The sequence below is a fragment of the Chroicocephalus ridibundus genome, chromosome 14 (assembly GCF_963924245.1).
Source record: "Chroicocephalus ridibundus chromosome 14, bChrRid1.1, whole genome shotgun sequence".
Classification (NCBI taxonomy): Eukaryota; Metazoa; Chordata; class Aves; order Charadriiformes; family Laridae; genus Chroicocephalus; species Chroicocephalus ridibundus.
In genome coordinates, this window is record NC_086297.1 from 914133 (window position 1) to 941848 (window position 27716).

Consider the following 27716-nt stretch of genomic DNA (forward strand, 5'->3'; position numbering starts at 1 on the left):
CATCAGATCAATTCTAAGCGAAACAATCTTCTTCCATGCACAGAACTCTCATCTATCTCAGGACTTTCTTTTGGACAAAACTTTTCCCACTGGTGGGAAAAGTACCAGAGTTTTATGCTCCACTCTCTTCTAACAGTTTCAACACTGTATTAAGACCTATTCTGAATATTCTGATAACCAGCTGATTAATAGTTCCTTGAGAATAAAAACTAAGGAAGTTTGGTTTCCTATGGATTTATGTTTTATGGTTGACTGAAAGCCATAGCTGAAGCTTTTCCCACCGGCCGGGCATTTAGGCAGCCACTCTCCCACGCAGACTCTCCCGTGGCCTCGCAACACGGCATCTCTTGCTGCAGCTTTTTCCTCTCATTTCAGGTCACTGCTGGGGTCTCCTCTTTAGCCAGGCAACGATTCTCATAAAACTCATGGGACTTAATTATCTCTGAGACCTCTCATCCTATGTCAAATTTGAGCCAAAGATTCAAAAAACAGAAAGAACCATAGCAAGATTTAATTTCATGACAAAGCCAAGCTAAAATGCTGATGGTTCTGGACCCAAACCCACATCGTTATCAGATCTATGCAGCTGCACCATTAATAGATCCTCTAGAGGCACAAGGGCACTGAAGAAAGTTATTTGTTATTTGTATGTGCTTGTTTTAAAACATTTTTTATTAAAATTATTTTTAAACAACAACAACAACAAAAAAGCTATTTAAACCTGCACTGAAGGTTTTCAGAAACTAGAACACAAACCAATGCCTGTATATATGGACTTTGCTTTGGAAAAAAAAAAAGGGGGGGGAGCATTGCACCATAAATGCATCATCAAAAGAATTAATGGCTTCTAGTACACATATGTAGATAAAGTATTTATTACAAAATATCAATGAGTCAGTGGATAGCTATGTTTTGTATTTATTGCAGTCTTCCTGGGTAGTCTACAGAAGAGAGAACATTAATATTCCAATCTGAAGGAACAATGTATACGTGCCAAGACAAACATGCACATCAGTTTTACATACTATACGTTCATTAAATATCTTTTTATCATGCCTTATGATCTCATTCGAACATATGCTGCTCAGGTCAGCTCACAGAAACATGAAAAGAGCACAATATTATAAGCTACCTAGTCTCCCTCCGTGACTGCTTTGGGACACAGCTCTCAAATACTCAAAAATAGGAATTAAGTGACTCACGTTTGCCAATTTCCTTTTTCTGATTTTTTACTCCAGTGACTGACAAAGAATGGGTTTACTGAAAAATAATTTAACTATTGCAAATAAATGCAAAATATTTAATATTCTCAAACTTCTGTAATCCAATTTATGTGTTAGTATTAAAATATACACGCGACTGTAGAGGGGGATGAAATAATTGGTTGAACCCACAAAAAAATTGAAAGGAACTATGATTATTGAAAATGTGAATTTTATAGAAAGATAAATATTTTTCTTGTTTTCTGAACTCTTTTTAGTCTTGCTAGCTACTGAAGAACTTTTGTTACAACTGCTTTTTACTTTGGAATCATTTTTACAGAAAAATGAAACTTTTTATGACATCAAACTGTTGTTATGGAAGGCATCCTATGTTATACATTTCACTATTTAAGTGTGTTTATTTCAGAATAGTAAGTGTATATATACGTATAACACAAGGTCTCCATACTTAAAGGGAAGAACATGAAGTGGAGAGTGCTACTGTAGGATGCCTGCAATGAAAACAAGCAAAAAGTGATAAAGATCTACAAGATTTCGGAGAATCACCGCATCTTAGATACGATCAAGAGTCTTCAATGATCCTATTCACCTTCAATGGCAGGGTATCAGGGCTAGAACGAGTGTCCAGGAAGGACACTCTTAAGAGAGGAAATGTTACCTGAATTTAAGGAACTTTGACATTGGTAGTGTATTCAACCCTCACGGGTAATTCCAACCTATATCGAAGGGTTTATAGCCAATTTGTTCCCCACATTCTTTCACGCGTGCAAAATAGGAATTATACTACTTTAACACAGAGATACGTTGTAGTGTTACGTTACCCGTATGTTTGTGCTCTCATCTATCTGTTATAATGTGTCTCTTGATTTATGACAAATTATAAGGTTTGTACCCATGTAACATTATACCCATGTACATTATAAGTGTTTGCATCCAGCAACGTGAAGCACTAGCACCTCAGGGCTACAGTTGATCACAACAGGAATATATTGGTTTTAAAACATCTGTATTAAGAATTAATCCTTCTTAAGCTATCTTCTTAAGTAAATAATTTTTAAATGTGTATATTGGAGAGACACTAATATTATCGGTGAAAGATACAGGAAGACAGGTAATAAAAAGTAATCACAAATGTCCGAGGAAGCGAGCACACCAGCTGAAGCAGTAGCAGGAGACACATGATCAACACGTTTAAAACTCAATACGTGACTTTGTACAAAAACAGCCCCCACCTCCTGCCCCGCAACTGAACGCACCCCACGCTGCGTCTGCAGCCGGCCCCGGGCTTACGGGGGGAAGAGGAGGACTCGGGGCCAAAGCTAAGATTATGTTTACTAATCTTCTGGCTTTTCACGTGTCATCACCATAGAAAAACTAGTTCAGCCTTCTGAATCCAACCAGCAGTTCTAACACTATAATTCCTCTTGGTTATTTTTCTTTCCCCATGGGTTTTTCTCCCAGAAAAAGTGCTTGTTCCATAACATATGTAACACGCAGGATGGTGAGGAGAAGGACAGGCTGCCTATCAATTTTTACCACAATAGTTCATTTTGAAGACAAGCCTTTCTTCCCTTCACAGAAACAACATCTTTTAATGAAAGCCATTAGCATTGCTTTTTGTGATCAGATCCCAGTTGTTTGCATGTAATACGCAGCGCAATACAATCACTAAAATAAGTCCCAGCTGTAGAAACACAATGCTATGCTGTTGCTAATGTGTGTTGTACTGATAATGAATGGTCGTCTATGCTTTAATCTGAATAAAGCTCCCAACTGCTCCGTCTCTCCTTGCCAAAAATTCCCCTTCCTCCTCCAGACTGTGGTTGCATTCCAATTACACTGCTGATTGGAATGAGCCTGCTCGGGGAGGGAGAGGGAAGGAGCCAAATGAGCGCACACACACACCCCTCCTGGCCTTCCAACAGCTGCCCCTGGGACCCAGAAAGTGCTTGGGGCATTCGAACCTGCGGCCGACACGATGTACTTCTCTCCACATTGGATAAAACTCTTCCGAAATGTATTTATTTAGAGGAAAACGACGGGTGAACAGCACGCCATGCACAGGTTCCAGCAGGATCGCTCAATGCTTCAAATGTTTCTAACAAATTCCTACTGTTTTCTTCCATTGTTGGCACACAACCGAGAAACTTATATTTTTCTCCTTGCATTCCCTCCTTGGACCTGCTTAAATTCCCACATTGGAAGATATAAAACAGGAGGTCTTCAACTATTCATGGAACAAAGAGCTGTAAATAATGCCATGCCGATTTGCAAATACAGCTGTTGAGGTAATAACTTTCTCAATCAAGGTTTTGAAATAAAATTGTTTATCCCAACTACTCATGTTAAATTTTATTTTACATTTAATCTCTCTGAGGATTTTATTTTTTTCCTTTAGTTTTCATTTCCTTTCAATTTTAATTTCCTTTGAAAGGTGTTTTTTTTCCGCAGATGAACAAACTAAGTGACAGAACACGATCATAAACGAAGAATTTACTTTCAGTTAATGAAATTCATGCATTTTAGAAGATTGCAATTGATTATTGTCAAGAAGGTACACACAAAAATAGGTAAACTTAACAAATACATGTTTTACAGGTGCACGGGGGTTTTGAGTAAAGAAGGAATTGGAAGGTGAAATGGGAAAGAAGACAGCAGCTGAACACCACTCCAACCACGAGCACCCACCAACAGGAGCCGAGGGGTTTCACGGGGCACCTAACAAGGTGCTCCTCTCCCAGATCAGGTCTAGCAGTCAGACGGATGCAAGGTAGATCAGGAAGCTGAACTGGCTTAACAGAAAACGAGCCTTCCGGGCAGATGAATTAGTTTGCCATTGGCTCCAAGAGCTGCCCTGCCTCACCCCGCAGTCAGGCCACCCGCAGCTCGAAGGCAGAGGCAGCCGCAGGAGCAGACGGCTGCAGAGGAGGGAGCATTACTGGGCTACCTTTCTGGTGGCAACTTGCAGTTGTGCTGTAAAAGTGCATGCCATAACAGTGAGTTTCTCAGCTCAAAAGTCAAAATACACCCCCCGACATTTTCATTTTAATGCAGACTGCTAGTTTTATTCTCCTGTCTCTGTTGTGCAGTTCCAAACATTTATTAAAACAAAACAAACAAACCCCTCCCTTTTTTTCCTTTAAAAAGTAGATTTTAAAAGCATTTCTCTTGCAAGTATACATGCAACTGCTTTCAAGCACTTCACTTACTGACAGCTGCTCTTTCTGAGTCTCATAAAACACTAGAAATCTAGAATAACCTAATACGCTCTAAACTAGAGCCAGTACAAAACATACAAACACGGAGGCTGGCATGCCCTTCTTAAAAAGGTTGAATTATTTTCCCCAATACTTTATCTGAAATTCAGTGCTACCCAAATTAAATCTCCAAACACCATCCTCTGAAGACATGAGTGAGCCAAAGAGGTCACTGGTCACCCCAATGCTTTTTTCCTGGGAGCAGTACAGAGGCAGCGCACGCCGAGATGAAGGTGCTATAGGACATGCAGAGGGAAGCCCGGTTCACCCAAGGACAGCGGCCAACTGTTGCCGATTTCAGACCTACTCTGACAGATTAAATTAGATGTAAACACACTCAACCAACCACTACACCTGTGGCTCTGCAGCAGGAAAGCGCAGGGTGAGCACTGCCTTCGGGAGCAGCCAGGGAAACCTCAAACCAACATCACTAGCTGTTTCACCTAGATATCTTTTTCTGATGTGAATTAGGAAATACGTAACATGATCCCTTCTGCCCCAGAGCTATGGGAGCCAGGACATCTTGGAAGGGATGGTATCTGCCCACACTCTTGCCATGTACACTTACAATCCATACTGCTAGGAAACTAATTTCCAATTCTCTTTCAGAATTATAAACCTAATTTAAATCTAATGTAAATTTAGAATCATGTGCCCATGCTAACTGTCTCTCTTGGAATATACAATAGAATGATTCAGAAGTACTAATACATTTTTAAAGCGCTATTAAATACTAACCTGTCAGGTTGAAAAAAAAAAAATAATTCAACACTAGTTCTAAGTGACACATAAAAGCATTATTGCTAGGCTGATACCCAAACACAAGGTAGAGAGCTTTTAAATAAACTTTCAAAACACATATTAGGATACCCTTAGTACTAGAAAAGCACTTTTAACAAGATTTTCCTTTAATAATTGTTAGAAATCTGAATTGTCCCATAAGCACATTTCTGCAAGTTCAACACAAGCCAGATGCTAAATCCTTAATATGCTGCACGTAAAATGAAACCCACTTTGAAGGATCACATGCACCTGCTTATAAGCACTGTCAGTTAGAAAGCTGTGTCTCAACAAATTGGAATTATTCCTCTGGGACTAAACAAAACCTGCATTCAAACACCAAACAGCAATATGGATTATCTGGAAGTGAAAAATGTCCTAATAATGCAATATACTTTAAATCACTGCAAAATATGCCAGAAACTAACACAGTAACAGTAAATTTTTCTTTCCAACAGATTCACTGTATTAAATTCTGCCTGTAGGGTTATGCTTTGCCTGGTTTTAGAATTCTAGACCCATATTACTCGCATGTGATATAACTCAAGGAGATTAAAATTCAAAATGAAAATATCACGCATTTATCATGGAAGAAATGTTAATAAAGATGCATTGCATCACCAAATATAAACAGTTAAAGCCAATAAATCATTCATCTCATGCAATAATAAAATTCTGGGAGGGAGTCTCCAGGGCTATTTTAAATTCCCGTAAGGGACGGACAACCCAACCTGACAGCGCCTGGAGACTCCGCAGCCTGCGCCGGGGATGTCTGACTGCTCGTGGACGTGGCCAGATGGACTCTGCCCACATTTCCCATGTTTAGACTCCTGTTTTAACATCATGATGTCTACTTCACAGTATTGTTGTACTGTAAACAAAAGGCTTCCTTTTCCACTTCTCCTCCCTTATTCCACTCCAAGCCAAAAGTAAAACAAAACACAAAACCCCCCACACCACTGAATGCCTCCTTCAAGCAACTAACGCATTCACATCTCCGAGACTGATTCAGCGATGGGCTCACTGCCACACACAGCACCAGCGCCATTCATCTGTCCAGATTATTTGATACGCCTCTCAAGAGGTAAAGGAAAGAAATCGCGCTGCCACTTTTGCAATGAAGGTAGCAACCCTCCCCAAGCATTTCAGATCTTACCATGAAGGCTTACAAATCTCTTCTGCAGAGATTCATGTTTGAACCAGTGACAGTTCCATGTAGATGCAAAACCTTAAATTCCTTCTGGTTTGCCTTTTTTTTTTGCTAGATAAAACCATCCCCACCAGGGCTCTGTGTACCCTAGGGCTTCAGTCACAGCCTCCAACAGTGAAAAAGAAGCCGAAGTAACACGTGGGAAACTTTAAGAAAACAAAGGCTATTGCGAATATTTGCATTTCCTGGTTTAGTGTGGATGAAGCCTCTCAGACCAGCCAGGATGTTTCTAATGCCGAACTTTCATGCACTAGAAATTCCACTTCACTCCTCCACCCTACTCCAAAATGGCCTAACCCTCACATCTTGTCCATTTTTCAACATGTGAAAAACCACTACTGTACTGTGAAGTCATCACAAATACACCGCTTACAAAGACTGAATACTATGCTGGTCAGCTGGGGGAGAGGGGGAACAATATATCTTTAAATTAATAGCTATTAGAGTACTTTAAAAAAAATGCCAGCAGTTAAAGATCAATTCTCAGATCAATTTCAAAGTTATCTCTTCTGTTTCACATATTTGTAGTAAGTATAAAATTGTATTACAGTAAAGAAAATCAGGGTGGGAAACAGAAATCCATTAAAGATAAATGAACCCACCAGCTTTGTTGTTATATTTGATGTATGATCCTATTTTTTTTATTATTTTATCTTCCCGCAGCATTAAAAACATAATTCACATTTTAAAAAACCCAACTTTAAATTAAAAGTCACATTACCAAGATTAACTAATCTCCAACCTGCAGAGGTGGTTATTATATACAAGCATGAGCGAAGCAAACCCCATTACAAGCATTAACGCAATTATCCTTGAAATATAGAAATAAAATAGTATATAAGAGCTCAGGCAAAGAAAAGGGGGTACTCATATCTCAAACTCTTACGAATCATTGTGCTAAAACCTTACCTCAATCCTCAAAGACTTGTTTGAAATCCCAGCAGCTATTTTTTAACCAAGACCCAGTCTAGACAGAAGTGATTAGTCCAAAATTACCAAGTTGCAAAATGCTTAGGGAGCACAGGATTCTTCCTCTGAGGATGGGTAAACAAAAAAAAGTAATGTGGAAATTTACCCATATATTTCTCAGCTTGTTTTGATAGGAACAGGGATGGGGGAAAAGTTAACACAAGAAACAAATTATAGCTCTGTTCTGTCTGATGTATTTCATGCACCTCTGAAAACATGCTGGGGAAAAACACGCTAACAAGAAGCAGAGCCCTCGGATTTGTTTCACTGCAGTAAAACTCTCCACCCTCTGAATGATCTATAGTAGAGGCAACGACAAAAGAAATTCATGATCTAATTACCAAACAGACACAAATGCCCTGAATTTTAAAAAGGGCTTCAGACAAGAGGCACCTGCAACTAACCCAGACTCCTGGGTACCAGGAACTGTAGGCACCAGCAGCTCTCCAGACTGCAGGATTGCTGCCGTCTCTGCCGGGACACGGTCACACACTCGATTTAAACAGGAAGTCTCACAATTCTGTCTCCACTACAGACAGGATCCTACGGGGACACTGCTACTGCTGGGAAGAGGCGAAAGGAAAAAAAACAAAGACACCAGAAGCACGTACATCACTTACCCTTCATGAATAATTATCATGCCAGTCTCCAGCAAAATGCTGTAAATATTAATTTCATCAACACTAACAAAAGGATTGTCATCTGCTTTAGAAGAAACAATTCCTAAAACACAACGACAGCTAAGGTGACAACTTTTGTTGGGGGGGTGGGGGGGAGAAGTAAATTCTAGCATTTCAAATATACAACTTGAAACAGTTGAGTGATTTTTTTTTTTTAAATCACTCCCCAGTAAACAAAACTTAACATTAAAGAGTTCGATACTATCACTAGTAAAAATCACTAATTAATAATTTGCCTCAATCTAACCTCCTAGGTCAGCACAATTTTGTTTTATTACTACACCTGATTTACTGAAATCATATTCTAGAAGGAATACAGATGAGCGATGTACTCTTCACATCCTCCTGCATTATCATCAATATCCACAACTTCAGACACGGACTCTGATCTCTCTCCCTGATAACATGTGGATCCTGCCCCCTCCTCTTTTAATGCAGTTGAAATACTTAAGCGCAATGTCACTATATTTACTTTTTGGGGGAAAATTAATTTTAGTGGAGTGCTTTCAACTCTGGAACCTGCCTCTCTCTGGAACTTGACAGTTTGGCTTCTGCCAAAAAAAACAGGGTCAGCAGAAAGATGTGATGACTATATATACACTTCTACCTGGTTACTAAGCTTATGTCTCTGATTCCGTAACTCTGTCTCTACCTGCAGAAATGTAATACCATATAAGCAGGGAAAACACCAGGTGCTTAAAGAAAGCACATACAGAAAGCCAAGGCAACGTCACCCATTCATATATTATTAAAATTCTTGTGTACCTCAGTCCCGTCTTTTTTCCCCCATCAGATAACCCTGAGGCCTCATCTCCAGGAGATCATTATGTCAATAGACGACACAATTTATAAATTGATTTAGTCAAATAATTGCAGTCCTTTAATATGAACTGATTCAGTTTAGTTTCTCTGTGTAAACAGATGCGTTCTACAGATCAAACCAAACAGTTGGAGAAGCTGCTACTGTTAAACAGAGATGAGCAATCCTATTTATTTTAACGGAAGTAAAGCAACTTATATTAAAGTCTCATTTTCCTTGTTTTGCTTTGTTTTTACACAAGTTGCTTAAATTATTTAGTCAAGTCAGTAAAATTTATATACTACTGCAAGAAATAACATGAGGGATTTGGAAGAAACGGACCACCAAGCAATTCAGATGAAATAGCTTGCCAATATACGAAAATAAAGAATCTTGCCCAAAAAAGCCTACCATGCAATTTAAACTACAATTTCACAAATCTCTTGGGAAGATGCAATGTCCAAGAAGTTAAAAGACAGGCATTTTTTTGGAGGAAAGAGGAGCACATGGCAGAAGGTAATAAGCAGTAGAGAGTGAAGAGTAAGAAAGATAATGGGAAGCAGGTGAGACTGAAAGGAGGAGTATCAAGTTGATTACATTAATGTAAAAAGTTTAACACTGCAGATCAACTCTCCTAGCAGTATAGCAGATGAATAAAAATCCAGGAAGGTATTTCCAAGAAGTTAGAGGATATTTTATTACTAGGCATCTACAAAGGCAGAATGGCTTTCAAACCTAACGAGCAGGCAAGTGCTTCTGTTGACCTCAAACACCAGTGATGGAGGTTCAGAAGGTCTGAGTGGACACAGAAATGGAAACCCCCCATTTACTCTGGTGCCTCTCACTCTAGAAACCCTCAGCTTCTTGCAGTTCCACTCACAAAGCATTATACTAAATATCACTTCTCCTGATTTCTACTATTTCTTACATGGTTGCACATGAAAGGTAAGATGCCAGACCCAGTTTTCCAGAGGAATCTTAACATTCATTTCCTGGGCACACTGCTCCTTGGATATCTCAACTGCTAATTGAGTGCTATCCCAGCCCCCTCTCCCACCAATATAATTATTTGCTAAACAGTATATTAGTTACCAAGAAAATAATTTTTCCTCTCACAACTAGCTTCTTACATCTCAATTATTTAATACTAAACACCTTCCAATGACCTAGTTCCTTTTGTTTCTCTATCATCTACATATCTCAGAGCCAATGCGACAATTTATATTAAATAAAACAAGACTGGAGACATGCTAAAACTCTCATCAGCTATATGAACAACAAAGGAACAAATAGCGCAGGAGCCTTTTCCCCCTTTACATTCCTTCAACTAGCTTTGTAACCTGTACCTCCTTTCTGCATTGATTATTAACAAAATTTAAGAATTCACAAATATATTTCCTGTTTATCTTTGTGCATTGTAGACTATGAATGGCATTGCCAAATAGATACAAGTTTTTAAAATACTAAAAATCAATATGCAGTGACCACCTTGGAACAGGCACCCTACATTAAACTACATCTTCAGCTAATCGTGTATTTTCACTAAATATAAGCAAATAAACTATACTAAGACAGTTCACCAAGTTCTGCCAGCATCACTCGTCTCACACTTGCATTCCAGACACGTGCTAAAAGGTGATATTGCCAAAGGCTGACAAGATAGGGGTGCTTTTAGGACACATGCAAACATTTTGTGATTTAGCTAACAGTCAAAGAAGTACCTAAACACATTCAAACTTACAAAAGAGAAATTAGACAAACAAGCGAGTCTGGTAGATTTTGATCCTAAATACAGACTGCTGTTCAGGAGACAATAAAAAAAAACCACACAGGATTGGAGAAGATAAAGTGTTAATCGCATATTTGGTGGTTTATGAGCCAAAGCAGTCTGAGGTTTAAACTGCTTCTGCTCAGTGCTCATCCCATTCAGAGACGATGAATCATTTCCCATTTGGCAACACTTCTGCCTACAAGGCTGTCTTCTGTGAGATTTCTCCTGTATCCTTGTAATAGATTTGCTAATTTAGTACACCTGACTTTGAGCAAAAGCTATTGTTGCCAGCTGTCAGACTAGACCTCGTCCTGTTTATCAGACACATCTAAACCATCCTGTTCTGCCCCAGTCATAGAAACAGAACACTCTCTACTAATCCCAGTGCAGTAAATTACTTTCTAATATCCTTGTTTTTCTTACTCTGCCAAAATACCAACACATCATAGATTTAAAGCAACAGCAATATCAATTTATCCACAGCAGCTGGATTCATACCAGTTTACCCAATAACCACATTTTTTCAAAGTCATATTTGCTGTTCTAGTCATTCTGTCCATGAATTCCTGAGTTTCAGCAGTAGAGGTCTGACTATTTTAAACAAAGGTAATATAAGCTCATAGGGAGTGTATTCTAGTTTTTTAGGCAGGCCTCCACAGCTCTTTGAAAGATAAATCAGAGCAAAACAAAGTATTAAACGCCTCACACTCACTAAAACATTTCCTCATTTTCCCCAGGGCTTTGTGCATGCAAAAGAAACTGCATTACTTTCTGTTTATAAATATTTGTCTGGACAGCAGCTTAAAAGGGTAGGGGCAACAGAGAAAGTATGTGGGTTTTTTTTTTTGTTTGGGTTTTTGTTTGTTTGATTTTTAAAATCTAGATACAGAGAATCTGGGAAACATATGAAAAAGCAATTTGTGTATGACATTTTTACTCCTAAACAAAATCTACCAGAACGTAAGTCTTTACATTCTAGACTACATAAACCAGTTATTCAAATGCAAAAAAGCAGACTCACTCTTCTCAGGTTTTAGACATTGCCCAGAATTCCTGCTGCACTTTGAAAAGCTCATTCTGTTCACAGAAACACGTACCCACCCATCACATGCTCCTTTGATACTTTTAGTCTTCCAAATATTTTAAAATTCAGTGTAATCAACAAAAATATGAGAATCCATCCACTCCGCTAATAAAAAAAAATACGGAGTATTTACATTTCTCTCTTCTACTTTCAGGGGGCAGTGGAGCTGCTTACTCATCTCTACCATTGAAATCTGTCTTTCTGTCTTCGTTAACCGATGGTGAGCAGCGTAGGAAGCGCACCTGAACTCTTCCACCTGGGCCTGACTGGGAAGGCCAGTCACAAACTGTGATTCAACACACAAAGGCCATTTACTGTGAGCAGGTTCCACACCATCTTCTGCTATATTTGTTGTCAAAACTAAAAACTTAGCTGCATTTGCCTATTTGTAGGCCAGCTGAGGATCCCGGCTAACATCTTTCTTCAAGACAATATCCACACAGCATTCAAAGCAGGCTGATGTTTTGACTGGTTTCAGACAGCAGGGCGGGGTGGGGGGTGGCACAGGGAGGGAGGGAGAAATTGTAAAATAAATAAGAGAAATCAAGAGCACAAACTCCACATAGGAAAGCAGTGGTAGAGTTAGCACGGATTGCTGCTGGAATACAGAGGGAGGACTGCACACAGCATTGCTAACACATGGTATGAACGGGAAAAGTTGTAGCAAGTTCCTAAAACAAAAGGAAGCGAAGCGCAAGAAATTTAGGGGTGCAGGGAAAAAACAATTTCGAGCAGCTGATTGTGATGTAGCTAAACCTACATGAGAAGATTGCAGTTACATACAGGGCACACCTATCTACAGGGGATCACAGCAGCTCTGTGGGGATTTGCAGAACATCCTCTTCCCACCCCAGTAACTGCTCACCCACTGCAGCCCCCAGCCCCTTGCAGAGCAGGCACTGACCTGCGGCACTCACAGCTGCAGAGCCAGAAGCTGTTCATCCAGGGGAAAGAGAACATCTTAGGATTCTAGGAAATGGAGACGCAGGCAGAAAAAAGTGAGAAGCAGTATTATTTCATTGCCCTACAACAGCCACGCAGCCAGTCTGGCTCTCTGTAAAGGCACTGTTCTCGCAACACAAGGAAAAAGACCTATATACGTATTTTCACAAGGTTTTTTGTTGTAACACTCAAAATGATGAATCAGATACTGTATTTCCAGTATTATTCATCTCTACAATTTAAGCTAGCCCTGAGTAATCATTAAAGAAAGATATTTGCCAGGAAAAAATAACCCAGAATATATGATTCATTCACTTCTGAAACAATAAAATGGTTCACTATAACAAAAACAACTATATTGTAAATACTTCAATTAAAAAGTTAAAAAAACCCAGCTAAATACAATGAAGAAAGCATGCCCTCAAAAAAACCCCAAACATCTGTATGTATGCAAATAACAAAAAAATCTTGTTAGAAAAAGATAATTCCATGAAATACAGTTACACCACATCTAATGGAAACTGTACTCTATTCTTTAGCTATTTAAGTTATAGTCTTAGAACAACAAAGACACAGCTCACCACTCAAACTCTCACAACTCACTGTCAAGCTGATAAACAGATTAATTTCAGCACAAAGGTGATGCACAAAGTGCACGTCTGACAGAAACAGAGCACTACCTCTGGAAAGCTCAACTCAGGAACATCACAGGGACTCCAGAACAACGCCCTGGGAAGAAGTCAGGGCTTTCACAAACCTTCAATCTTGAAAAAGGGGATCAGCTGAAAAAAAATCAAGCATTTAATAGCTTTATGATTGCCCAAAGCTCAACAAGGTGTGAAAATGAGCAGCTTTTGGAAAAGAATTCTTCATAGGAGCAGACTTTGTTTCGGCCTCGTATCAAACATTGGGGGGAAAAGAGAAGTGCTGTTAAGCATCAACAAGTAACACCGCACAAGTATGACAACAGTTTAAAAAGCTCACTTTTCTTCATGGTTAGACAACATTGTCAGTTTACTTAAAACAAAACCTTGCAGTTTCACATTGTATCAGTTCATTTATTTTTAGTTGACTTAAAAAAAAAAATCATACATCTGATAGCACTCATAACTTCTCCTCACTTTGTCTATATATAGCCATTTTCTGAATAGGCCTCTAAAAGAAACATCAAATAGAACATGATGCCTTTCTCTTGCTGCAGGTACCCCTGCCCACTACACCTAATTTCTGATTAGTTTCTTCACTGTTTGAACTCTTGCAGGCTCCTATGTGTTTGTGTTTAAAATATAGAGACAAAGAAGATCAAGGTTTTTCACAGCACAAGCAACTCAGTATAAACAAAGCCCAGTATATTGTATCTCAATGCACTAACGCAAGCTGTTCCTGGACAAATCCGGTGGTGACAAACTATGTAAAATTAGAGGACTTCCCTCTTCTATAGAGAAATCTTTATATATGATGCAAGATCCAACCGAGTACACAAATGATGACTGCCATAGCTTTCTCTGTCCACTTGATATTTAACATATCTGTATTGACTCTAACTAAAAAAGGTCAAATCTTTCACGTAACTAACTCATCAGTAGCAGATAACACTTATCTGAAAAAAAAAAAATTAATTGTAATGCAAAACTTTTGTGAATAGGTGGCATGTAAATTATCCAAGGAAACATTAAAAACTACAGATCTCAATTATTATCACTTATTATTTAACATAAAGTCTTCCAACCCTTTTAAAGCGAGAAAATACTAGCATTAATGAAGTGATGAAGACATCACATCATTTCTTAGAATAAAGGATTTTTAAAAAAAAAAAAAAACAACAAACTTCTCAAGTTTGCTAAAAGCTGAAGAATTCTTTTTGTTCTACATGTAAGGAATAATCTTGATCTTATCTACAAGCTTTTCTTAGAATTACATTATGAATCATGGCCACTTAGAAGGCAGCCCTTAATTCTGATTGAATGAGTGATGAAAATGTGATGAACTTGTGGAGCAAAGGAACAGATGGGAGAAATTTTGGGGTGGGTGTTTTTTCCTGTTTGTTTTTAAACTTCTGTCCTTTATGCAACTGTAACCACTTCCATTCTTTGCTTTTGCTACGTATCTTAAGTTCTTATAAAACACCTCTGAGAAGATGACAACTTCTTATAAGTAATATACTCCAATCACTAACAATAACATTGCATGCGCAGTAACAGCATTCCTGGGTTACAAAGCCAAGTGTTAAAAAGTTTGGGAACATGAGGATGCGGGCTGCCCCTGCGGCCCCATGTCACGTCCACTGCAACAACACTAGAGTCTGGGCACCAAAGAATCCCAGCACCTTGTGCTGCCAAAATCAGTCCCCACCGCCCACCCAGATGTCCCAGACAGTTCCTCGCTCCAGGCCCCTCCCTCCTTCTTCACCCTCATCCAACTTTTGAACCCTCTGCATTAGAGTTAACGCTTCTCTTCACATTGGAAGCACGCAGCCAAGTTTAGCGATAACAGGACAAGATCAACTCCTGTCCCAGCCATTTGTTAAACCCACGCACCACTACTTACTTGGCTGATACAGAGACATCCGCCTATTATCATATCCCTGTTCGATCGCGACCCTGCCCAAGAATAAAGGCTGTTTAAAAGACGTTCGACAATTAAAATCTCCTTCTTGAAACTGGTTGAATTTTAAGAGAATCTTCCCAAAATAAACTCAGCCTGATTTAGCTACTCAGCATAAAAAATGTCAGCCTTAGCAGGCTGCTTAACAGCAACTGAAAAGAGTGTCTTATAACGGGAAGCACCAACCATAGTTGGCGTAATGAGCTCCAACTTGGTATTACAAGTTCAACTAAAGTTATAAATTCCACCTACAGTGAATAAAAAGCCAAGATGTTCAGACAGACAGAGCAATTCAAAATTGCGTTCTAATTAGATGAAGTAGAAGCAACTGCAGGAACCAGTGCTCCTCCTCGCCGTGCTGCTGAAGCGCGAATGTAACACTCAGAAGGGTCAGGCTGACCAGGGTCAATTTTTCTTTTTATTTATTGCTACTCCATCACAGTGACACAGATTAGGTACAAAACAAGTGCATCTCCAGTCCTGGACCACACTGTGAAGAACTGCTTACGTGTAGACAGTGAAGTTTCTAAGTCTCAATAAAATTCCAAAAAATATAAAGCTTTTGAGTGGGTCCAAAGTACTACCCGGCACAGATTAAGTTACATTACGCTGATACACAGGAAACAGCTGACTTATTCTACAGGATGAACAATTCACCAGAAGAAAGGAACTTTCAGGAAAAATGATAAATATTGTAATGAGGAGATCCGAGGCACATATTCACAATGCCACATTCAGATTTCACAAATGAGTAGAAATTTCTTCATGATCTCTTGGCCAGAGAAGCAAGTGAGTTATAGATAAATGTAAATATATAGTACCTCCCCAGGCAGAACAACCACTTGCTGTTAGGGAGACGAACCAAAGACTTTATTGTCCTTGTAGACAGGAATATAGAAGTTTTAGGATCCTTTTACCATCCCCTTGTAAGACAGCTATTGGGAGAACATTATGAACTGCAGGAACAGCGTAAGGAAGGGAGAGAAGGCTACACAAATACTTTATTTTCTGTCAAGCCAGGCATGATGCTTGTACTACTGAAAGTTACTGTATGTCACTTTTTCCTTCAAGGCCTTCTCCTTTCCTGTTGCAGAAGAAAGCAGAAACCAACAACATTTTAAATCATCCTTTGACCCACTTCTTAAGCAGAAATCCCAAATGTGAAAGATATTCACAAAAGGGATGCAATGTAACATGACTTCACAACCTCAGGATAAATCTTGCCCACTCCCACATTAGTATGATCATAAAGATTTAAACCCTTTAACTTTTTGACTAAAAGCACATATCCGGCTCTTTAAGGCAAACCTGAATTATTGCATGGCATCTCGAATTTACAGATAGTGTTTGCTTCTGTAAGAACACACAGGCATTTTCGCTGTGCAGCGGCATTAATGAGTTTGAACAGAGGTCAAGAGCAATTTTTCCCCATTCCACACATTCATAACTTGACCAACAGTTTCTTACAATAATGTCTGATATATACACTTGAAGACATTGTTCACTAACACCTTGTGCTTTACCAAACATCCAGAACTGATAGTTAGACATTTAGAAACACCACACGTACAACCCATTTGAAATTACGAAAGATGATACTTAACATTTTTACAGTTGTTCACAGGCTTCAATTACCAAGAAGCTTCCGCAATAGCAGTATAAAACATTTTTGAACTTTCTACTGGAATCCTCTAAATAAAAGTCCTAGAAAATTACCACTTTAACATGCATTATACCTTTCTTTAAAGTTTGGTCAATTAATGTGTCATACGCTGTGAACCCAGCCTTAAAGAAGCCAGTCATTTTTAATTTGAAATGAGTAATGCTGAGCAAGTGCTCTTCAGCATACGTGAGGACCAGGTCCTTCAATGGACTACTTAGCAACACATGTATTTTGTGTCTCTTAAAACGTATGTATTAATATTAGTGTGAGGGAGAGAAACGCACAGATTTTCGCATTGAAAATGCAATCATTACTACTTGGCTAAAAGCAGTATTGCAATCAGCAGCATGAAATGCAGGGGAGAGATTTCCGTATGTTTTAGCCCAAGTACAGGAACCAGTGTTTTGTTTCCCGCTTCCACTATAAAGTGACGCAAAACCTGGTGTACGTGGAGTCCCTTCAGTCCCCACGTCAGCTCTGCTGCTCCAGCTGGCTCTACAGCACTTCTACCCCACTCTGTCCTGTTCAGCCTATACAAATGATGCCTTCTGCCTCCGAATGACACCACCTGCCCACACCAGCTCCACCTTTATAAAGTTTCTTACGTCACATCTGATATCACCATAAATTAAGACAGGCTTATTTTGCTGCTAAACGAAAACAAGGATACCTTAATATTACTACACCTAGGCACAATGCTACTACTCATTTACTCCTGCATACAATCTATAAACCATTATTTTAATAAACCCCTGAGGGAAAACAGTGGACAAGAGTTTTTTCTCTGAAAATAAATATTTATACACATCATAAAATAATCATTTTGGAACAATAAAAGGTGAAAAATCTCTGTTAAGATTTGAATTGAGGAACTATTTGTCATAAGGACACCTAAATACCTGGCACAATTAATGCTATGAATTTCTAATCCCAGGCAGTTAAGCATGAATGTAATTCTATGCATCTTACCCAGACCTTTAGTTCTTTTACACACATTTAAGGATTATTTTTTAAATTTTTTAAACCAGACATGTTTATAAGTACTCTAACACAGATAAGATCTTTCCTCCTCCACCAAGAATAAAAGAGGATTCATTTTAGTACATTTACCCATGAAAAATAATTGCAAAAGGTGGTAGACTACCTTTTACTAAAATGAAACAGCAAACTTTTATTGAGTACACTCCATCTACTTTCTTCACATCCTACAATATGCAAAAAGCAGGCATTTTACCATATGCAGTTTTAGAAGTGCATAGTGTGGTCTTTATTTGTATTATAAAGAAATTACCAAGTTCGCTCAAGTTTTCAGAATGTGAATCTAGTATTAGTGATGCAGATTCCCACCTTTAATTAAATACAAGCAAAACTGCACCTATAATTGAGTTTATGTATGCATCTACCTATCTATAAACTCCAAATCAAATAGGTGCGTTAAAAAGAAGTATCATTACAGGCATAGTTAGTTATGACTCCACTTAACTCCATCAGTAATATTAAAATCTGGGTCAAGGCAGAATGAAAATAAGTGTATGTCACTTGTTTAAAACTATTTCATGTGATCAACCAAGATACACCCCCAGTCCCACAATCAGCCTGCTGTTCTGCAGACACCTGCCTGACTTCAGCCACCACTCACACACACAAACCAACCCACAACAGTCCTCAACACTCAGTTAAAAAGCAAAAGAGGGGTGAGAGGAAAAGGTTGATTTTAACTTGGTTATACTCCTCAGCCCACTGTGTCTGACAGCCCGGGACGGAGCAGAGGGATGCACGCATCCCGAAAAACGGTGCTGGGGGTTGGAAAGCTTTACTATGGCATTGTCACTCTGACATCTGTGGCAAGATGGCATCACACATGCTAATTTTAGCATGAATGGTAGAATCTGGGTACATATTTTTACTGTGGCCTGTAAATGACATAGTCTGTACATGCTCTGCGTATTTGAAACAACTTAAATGAATTCATTACAGAAAGGATGCATTGACCGTTTACACTCCACGATTGGGGTGACTCTCCCTTTCTGCAAGAAAACAATCCTTCTAAGTTGTGTTAAATACATACAGGCCAAGAGTCATTCCAGAAAATTAACAACAGGATGCAGCCACATAAACTCACATACTGCTACTTTTTCTTTCACTTTCAGAATTTTAAAAGTGTGAATAACACTTCATCTAAGCAATACGTTTTACTCACTTTGGGGGATATCTGTCCTAGTCTAATTTGCCTGAGGAACAGCAAAGAACCCTATTTCGAAGTAGGGGGGAAAAGAAAAAAAAGTAATCGCCAAGAATCTGCAGCATGATAGTGCAACACAAATATGGCACATAAGAGAGAACTGAACCCAAATTACCCCAAATGCATCGTCTCAGAAGGCCCAAAACAGAACCATGTTTTCTGTGGATGTAAACTCAAGACAAACAATGTCCATGGGCAGAAAGTCAAAAGATAGTGGCTTTAAATCCCAGCTTTACCAGGTTTACCCTTTTTATGATCTTGAGCATGTCTATTCTCCATTCTGTATCAGTCTCACCACTTACACTCAGTTGATAATGCTTCGCCAGTTTTGTCCTGAGCTTTGTTATCTACAGATGAAGATTTCTTTAAAGCTAGAAGCATTCTTATCTATGCTTTCATTGAAAGTATTTAAAGTTTAAGTAGCAAGAAAAAGTCAACAGTTTACTTCCTTGAATATGCTATTGACAAGTGTCCCTCCAGATTTTGATCCTCTTTCCCAAACAGGAAACATGCTTTGCAAATAGCAGACAAGCACAGTAGCTACTTTTCTATGCACTGTCTCGTATTATTGAGATTAATCTTTGCTAGCCTCTCAGAAGTCACTGGAATGATCTCAGGCATTGCATGTGTCATTTTATACATTAAAGCATGCATGTAATAGCCTGCATACTAATGTACTCGTGCCATTAAGTCAAGTCAGAAGTCAGGCCATCTCATTATTGTGATGAGAGGAGGGAAGACACCCAAAGAAATCATCCACCTTTTTTAAACACCCGCAAGAAAGCTCTGGCCCAATGGTGAGATGTCATTTTAAGTAAGATGGCAAAGCAAGGACACACTTCAAAGGCTGTGAGATAAAGCAGAACAAAACATTAAAAGCTGTCTTCCTTTTAGGGATCAACCCATTCACCTTAAGGACACAAAGACAAAATGTCTTCATCTGGGGCCTGATCAGATTTTCAGTGTGATTAACTAACAGAAAAAAAGAGAAAAGAAAATTATTTGTCACCACTAGTTGAGTTACTCAGCTAAGTTCAGCTACGCAGACAGACATTAAAGGACAGCTTAAACTCTTTAAATGTAACTGAAAAATACAACTCTAAAAATTACTCACTGTTTTTCCACCCCCAAGATTTCTATTTTATTTCCCCCCCCCCCCAACAGCTTTATTTTTTTAAACATTAAAATCAGGACTGTCTGCAGATTTCCCATATGCCTCCAACATATGTCCCATATGTTCCTTACACACGTAAATCCTCTACTAGCTTCTACTTGATGCTTTCCTGATTCTACAAAGATGAATATTGGGCCTTTTTGCTCTTTTCATTGGAGCTCCTATAGAACTGTTTTCGTACTATGATTTCCTCCCCCAAATAGTTTTTGATCTTTGTTTTCCTTGCCACAATACTCCATTACGTATCGTTGAACACAGATATCCATTTTTATACCCAGATGAATAAAACTTTGTTGTATAAACTGATCCCATTGGAACAAGCAGTTGAGACTGCTCCATACAGCTGCTCGGTTGTTTATTACAATTCTCTGATGTCTGTGTGATCCACAACTAATTTATACACGTATAAATAAGTATATACTGTATATATAAAAAGCATATATACACATAGATACACTTCATATTTTGATGAAAATATCGAGGGACAAGCATCCACCAATCCCTATAAAATCTGATTAGACACATGCCTATTGACTTTGTTATGACTGCACCAGTTTAATCCACCTACTATGTAATTTATTGATTCCGATTTCTTACGTACTAGTTTTTAGTAAGTCATGTGTCATTAAGTCAAATACACCTTACATGAAGGAAACCCATTGTTTTATTGTTGACCAAAGGCTATCTAACTACAGGCTGCTGGTACAAGAGGCAGTCCTGCCCTCTTTTCAGCTTCTTGAGTGTATCCCTCTCCTTCAGTGCAAAAAACTATTTTTTTCTTGGTAGGATTAGCTTTCAGCTTGTCACATAGCTGCAGTCAGTGGAGTTGACACAAGAGAGGGCCCAGAAAACCCAGGGACTACAAAGAAAAAAAACAACCAGCACTCAGATTTTAAACTGACCTAAAATTGCAGTAACATTTAAGTCAACTATGAAACCATAGCCTTGCTACTTAAAAATATAAGTAGCTACTTTATCAATCAACCCATCAGCAATGCTGTTCCCACAACCAGGCTCTGCTGTCCACAAACGTGAGTCCTGCTTCAAACAGCACTAATGAGAACTTAGGATTTACGTTAACCACTGGTTTTGACTGTATTAATTTAACTGTTAGATTTATCCACTGCAAAAAACAGGTTTGGAGATTCCACATTATTTTGCAAAACTAAAGAATATTCTGGCTTTTTTTAAACAATAAATATCTTTGAGAAATATTATTAGCATCACAAGAGTTTCTATGAACCGATAAAAAAAAAGTAGCTCTTTCTGCCTTCAATGCTATAATCTTAGAGTACAGTACCACCTTTGCACTGTAAGGAATGAATAGACAGTAAAATCAACAAGAGAGAGCAGGACAGAAGCCGAGATGCTGTCCATTTTCTACAACAAGATCAGTGCTTCTGTTTCCCTAATTAGCAAACCCTGCCAGGAAACCTGAAAGCTTACAGTAAGGAGGAGGAAAACCAGATATAACAACTCTTCAGGCCTACCTCTGATTCTTTACCAACAAAACTCTTCAAGCTCATTCCAATTTTATCCATGGGATATTTATTACCACCTTTTACAATACAGTGTAACTGGGGTTTATGGCTATCGAAGTAGCTTCACCTGTTAACTATTTTGACACAAATGCTAGCTGTAACAGACTAAATAAATTCATGCAGTAACCTTTATTCAACTCCATGTATTCTAGTACCTATGTAGTTTTTCAGACTTCGTACCGATTGTAGAATATGTCTTTCTGCTTGATAAAAACAGCCCTACGGACTTCATTCAGGTAACTGTCATCAACATCGTAAGTGAAAGCAGTCAAATGTAACTATTTTAATATTAGATAATTCACAGATTAGGTCATAAAATATTTACCAAGCAACTGAAAGCAATGGTAATTTCTTAATTTTTTTTAAGAATATGAGATCAATGCAATTCAACACAGAGGGTGGAAGAAATAATAGTACATTCTTCCTCAGAGTATAGTATATTTACAAATCCAGAAATTCAACACAACACTGATAAAAATCACAGTAAGAATGGAAGGGGATGACTGCACTTGCAGCTTTTGTAGAACTCAGATGTGCTCAGGGTAGGACTAGATAAAATGGTGGTTAAAGTGTCAAGAGTTGAAGGAACTGTCCTTACATTGCGGCTTCCTTGGATAATTATACAAGCTGCTAAGATAAATTCTGGAGAAGACCAGTGCAATTCCAGACTTCAGCTAACTTAAATTACATTGCCTATACTTTAATCAGAACCAGCACTTACATCTCATACTAGAAGTGACGTATCATCAGAAGGCATAACCTTTGGATTTTATCAATTATCGAACGATTTTCTAGCTCAGGACTGCGCAAAATGCATTGACAGACATATTACTACTGATTCAACTGATATTTGCAACAGACTACTAAACCTAGAAGCAAAAGAATAACCTTTTGTAAGAAATGTATAACACAGATGCACTGTAAACCAAATAAAAACTTACTAGAAGTATGCCACCACTGTGGTTTTTCTCTGTTATGGAACCCAGACCTAAATAAACTGTTAAACACTTAGTTTAAAGGTATGCCAAACATTTCTCAGAACTTTCTTAAGGTCCCAACAAAGAATCAACCTTTTTTGCAAAATGAGGCCTAGGTTAAATATTTTATTTGGCTCCTCAAGATGGACTGAGAAGTTGGGCACTAGCTCCAGATCAGTTCTTGGACTCACATCAAACATTACCCTGTCATTTATCCAGTCAGTCAAAACAATGTTTTCCATCTAAACCTTTAATGTTTATGTCCTGAAAAACTGCTAATTGAATCCAGTTCTTGAAATACATTTTTTAATCTATACCATCTAATTTAGAGATAATGAACAGAAAAGATAAGCGTTATACAATGATTGCAGAATTAATCCTATAAATACTCAAGCCAAAACAGAAGACTGCTAGTTTCATACAGCCAAAGAAAATTAAGATTAAATAGCATTTGTCAGTTCAAGAATAAACTTTTAAAAACACTGGATATACAGATTCTTTTAATTCCAAACAGTTTTAGAATTCAAGAGCCCTCAAACTGCTTTTCCAATCAAAAAGGGTAATCAAAACCACACAGAACACTTAAAACTATTCCTAGGCAAGAACTGACAATATGTCAGCTGAATTAATAAAATTCAATGTTTTTCTTAAAGATGCAAAGCTTCCTCACAACAAATGACCTTATGTGAAACAACTCACAAGTAGCAAAAGCATGAAGTACCTCAGGCATTTTTAACTCGAGAAATAAGCTGATGTTTCATACAAGCTTCCAAGTAACAGAACAGGTACTCAGCGACTGCAAGAGCTGCAAACCCTGCAATAGTCCCTAGAAAGACTATTTCACAGCGTCCTGTGCTCTGCATATTTCTTTCCTAAAACATAACAAAAAAGCCCTCAGAAATGTTCCTTAAGATTGAACCTGCTTCTTTAGGGGCTGACCACACAACTAAAACTCAGTATGCAAAACTACTGCCTATTTCTTACTCACACTCCCCATAACATACTCACATTGTCACAGACACGATTTTATTATATGCTTAAACCTTAACTAAAATAAAATAAATATGAAACAAAATACAACACCAAATCCAAAGGTGAAAGGGGAAACGCCCTGAACAGCACTTTCCACGCTTTTACACAAGGCTACAGACCATTTTTAATGTTTCAAAGATAAGCAAGTCTGAGCACTCGCTGCTCAGGAAAAAGAGTATTAAAGCACTGCATCAGTAAAGCAATAACCTGAAGAGAAAGCTACAAAACACTCTGTAAAAACAAGGCAGCACTGTTCCATGCATCAGTCCCAGCTATGCTTATTTTAAGAGTTTTATTTCTAAGTGTAATATATGGACACTCACAAATCTCCATGAAAACTAGATTACAAATTTAGTCCACATATTTCCAAAGCAGAACATATGCGGATACCTTTTACTTTCCCTATAAAAATAACATACTTTGAAAAATAGGTATGAAAGCACCTCTCTTTATCAGGCATTAAAACTGGAAATATTTCACATGCACCTAAAGTAAATATATCAACTCTTTTAGTATTTTTTAAACACATTTGTTTTGCAAGCCAGTTAAATACACTATAGGCAGAGAAGAGTGTTTACAGTGTTATCTATTGTTTTCTAACCGCTTACCTTCACACACTGACACTTTAGAATACAAAATACCTTTTATCTGCTGAGGGACTTATAATACTTTGAACTAGCTCTTTTCTTTTAAAGTCTCCTGTAATAATATTTTTTCTCCAAGAAAGCTCTAGCAGAACTTCGAAGATATTTTCTCTAAACCTATTTACTCGCGTTCTTATGCGGAAAAGAACATACTTTTAAGTATTGTAGAACAACTTATTTTCTTTCCCAGCACGCAGGTGAACAGTTTTTACGATATTTTAAAATATTAGAGATCAAGTGGTGTTCTGAAAGAGGGCAGCACACGGCACGTTACCAGACGAACTGTGCACAACCTTCACTGAGGAAGTCGGGTTAAAAAACAAAACAAAAACACAACAACAAACAAAGAGACCAAAACAAAGAGTGTGACAGTTTCTCTCGAGTTTACGCCGCGGAGACGAAGGGGCGAACACCCGTCGGGGTGCGGAGGAAGAGGAGCCGGTAGCCGAGGTTGGCACCGGCCGCTCCGGCTGCCCCTCGCTCGGCGCCCCCGGGGCTGAGGGGGCCCGGCCCGGCCCGGCCCAGCCCGAGCCCGCACCGACGCGTTGTTCCGGAGGCGCGGAGCCGGCGGCGGGGCAGGGAGGCGAGGGGAGGGAAGACCTCACCGTCTCCTTCCCTCCCGAGGCCTGAGGGACTCCTCCGGCCCCAGGTTCAACCTCAAAGACACATGGAGGGAGCCCGCTCCCGCCCCTCCAGCTGGGCTCTCCTCGCCCCGCTCCCACGGGGAGGCCGGGCTCCGCGCCCCCGGAGTCCCCGCTGCTCTTCGCTTCCTCCCTCCCGTCCTTCCTCACCCCTGCCCGGCCGGCGCCCCACCAGCCCCGCCAGGCCCCGGCGGAGCCTGCCCCGCTCAGCCTCACCTGTCAGTCGCAGCTTGACGGGCCCGTTCCGCCGGGCCCCTTGGTTGGACATGTCCCCGGCCGCTCCGCGGGCTCGGCGCTGCCTTGCCCGGGGCTCCCCCTGCCTCTGGGTCCGGGAAGGGAGACGGGGGGAGGGGAGGCGCTAATGGAGTCGGGCTGGGCGCTCAGGGCAGCAGCGGCGGCCGCCGGAGGAGGAGGAGGAGGAGGAGGAGGAGGAGGAGGAGGAGAAGCCCGGATGTGCCCAGCGTCGCCATGAGCAGGGCCGAGGAGGAGGAGACGCGGCCGCCTTCCCCGCTTCCCTTCCCTCCGCTTCCCCGCCCCCTCGCCCGTGAGCCCGGGCGGCGAGCACAACAAAGCCGGGGACGGAGCCGCACGGCGGGCGGACAGGCGGCCCGGCCCGGCCTGCCCCCGGGGGAGGCTGCCCGCCGGGCAGGGGGAGTCCGCCGCTGCTTCCCGCCCCGCCTCGCCTCGCCTCGCCTCAGGCTCTGCTGAAGGGGGAACCGCATCGAGGCCTGGGGCTCTCCTCAGGAGAGCTGAGGGGAGTCGGAGCAAGGGGAGCGCGCTGCCATGGCGGGAGAGGAGGGGTGAGGGAGAGGGGGTAGGAGGACTGTGGGGAAGTTGGGGCAGGAGAATCAAAGGTACAAATGGGACACGGCCACACGGGAGGGGACTCGAAGCCAGGCTGAAACGTGGGTAGCCAGGCTGGGAGTGTGTTTCCATGGATAGGGTGTGACAGACTGGCCCTGGAAGCTGTTAAACTTTGGACTGATTTCACTGCTGATCTGCGCTTTGTAGAGATCAGCAGGCTGCTTCTGTGAACTGCCAGTCTCAAAATAATAAAAACAAATTAAAATGTTGCATCCACACTGTGTGGCCTAACCTGACTCCCATCCGGAGGAACGCTGACTCTCGTAGCGTTCCCAGCACTGCCGCACTTGCCGTGAGGGAGCTGGAGGGTGGGAAGAGCTCCCAGAAGAGCTATGGGGGATGCCACAGCAAAGTTTACCTTCGAAGACTGAGCTGATAAACCATGCACCTGTTCATACCAACGACCTTGCTAATACTCAGTGTGTTCTGCACACAAGTCGTTTGGTCGTGTCATTGCACTGGCTTCTTCCTGTTGAGGCAACCTGTGAAGTATTATCATATGTGTAGTTGTGGATTCAGATCCAACGTATGGATCAGGAGCCAAACACGCGATGAAGAGATAACTTGTACTTCACAGAGTTTATAATTTAGCTTCTACACAGCCCAGGAGGTTTCCTTTCTGAAGTTACATACACAGAACTGAGCTATAAGCATGTTTAGAGTGGTCCCACCCTGACAGAGCTCAGGGCTTGGGCCTCATTAAATCAAATTTGGGGCAAGGAACTGATTTTTTTCCCCAGTGAAGGCCTTGGAAGTAGGATGTAGTTCTCAAAGCTTTCCTCCCTTAAAATGAGACCCCTCTCCACGGTGGGTATGTGCGGACTCACTTGCTTCCTCCCAATGTGTGCTTCCAGGTGGACGTTTCCAGTGCTCCCTGCTGTGGTGGCACTGCTGTTCCAATGTCACTTCACCTGGGAGTGGAGGAGTCCTGGGATCATGAGCCGGGATCCCTCCCTGGCACAGGACTCTGTCTGTTGCCTGTGCAATCCAAAACCAGCAGGCATTGGAAACGAACTTTTCTTCACTGCACAGCCAGGGCACAAGAGAAAATGATGATTCGTTGCTTACCCGCTATTCCAGGCAAAGAGAATTTGAAAGAAGTCAAGACTAAACTTCGTTTACTACAGAACACAATATATCTGCTGATTTCATGGCATATATGCTGCACTGAAACAGGGGGAAAGTTACTTTATAATAGTTACCTAAATTCACACACACCTCAAAGACATTCCAGGTGTCCTGATTCCTGCATTAATAAAAAAAAAAGAAGAAAAATCAGCCTTCATAATTGAAGGTCATACCATTAAAATTTCAATCTGTTGCAAATTCACATAGCCAGGTCATTATCCTTTTCTATCATTTCTACCAAATGGCTGATGGTTTGCAAATATTGCAACATTATGTGGCCACTGCTGAACAGAATAGAAAAACAAAATATAGAGCCACTTTTCACATATTTAACATATTTCTAGGTTGCTCTATATTTTTCCTAACATATGACAATTATTTGTTTCTGCTGTTTCAGCAGTCAATAATTCTGATATAATTTGATTAAAGTATTTAATGTTATGTTAAACATAGTACTTTCACTATATGATCTTTTTCTAATGGATAACTAG

At 40.1% G+C, this 27716-nt stretch overlaps 1 protein-coding gene across 1 annotated transcript in view; it reads right to left on the reverse strand.

The window, feature by feature from the left end:
* The window catches only part of SMURF2 (SMAD specific E3 ubiquitin protein ligase 2), a 66686-nt gene extending 40978 nt beyond the window's left edge, over positions 1-25708 (reverse strand). Inside the window, exon 1 of the mRNA XM_063351701.1 lies at positions 25450-25708. Coding sequence (XP_063207771.1) covers positions 25450-25501 — 52 coding nt within the window. The 5' untranslated portion in view covers positions 25502-25708. The remainder of the gene's footprint in view (positions 1-25449) is intronic.
* Positions 25709-27716: the final 2008 nt, after the last annotated feature.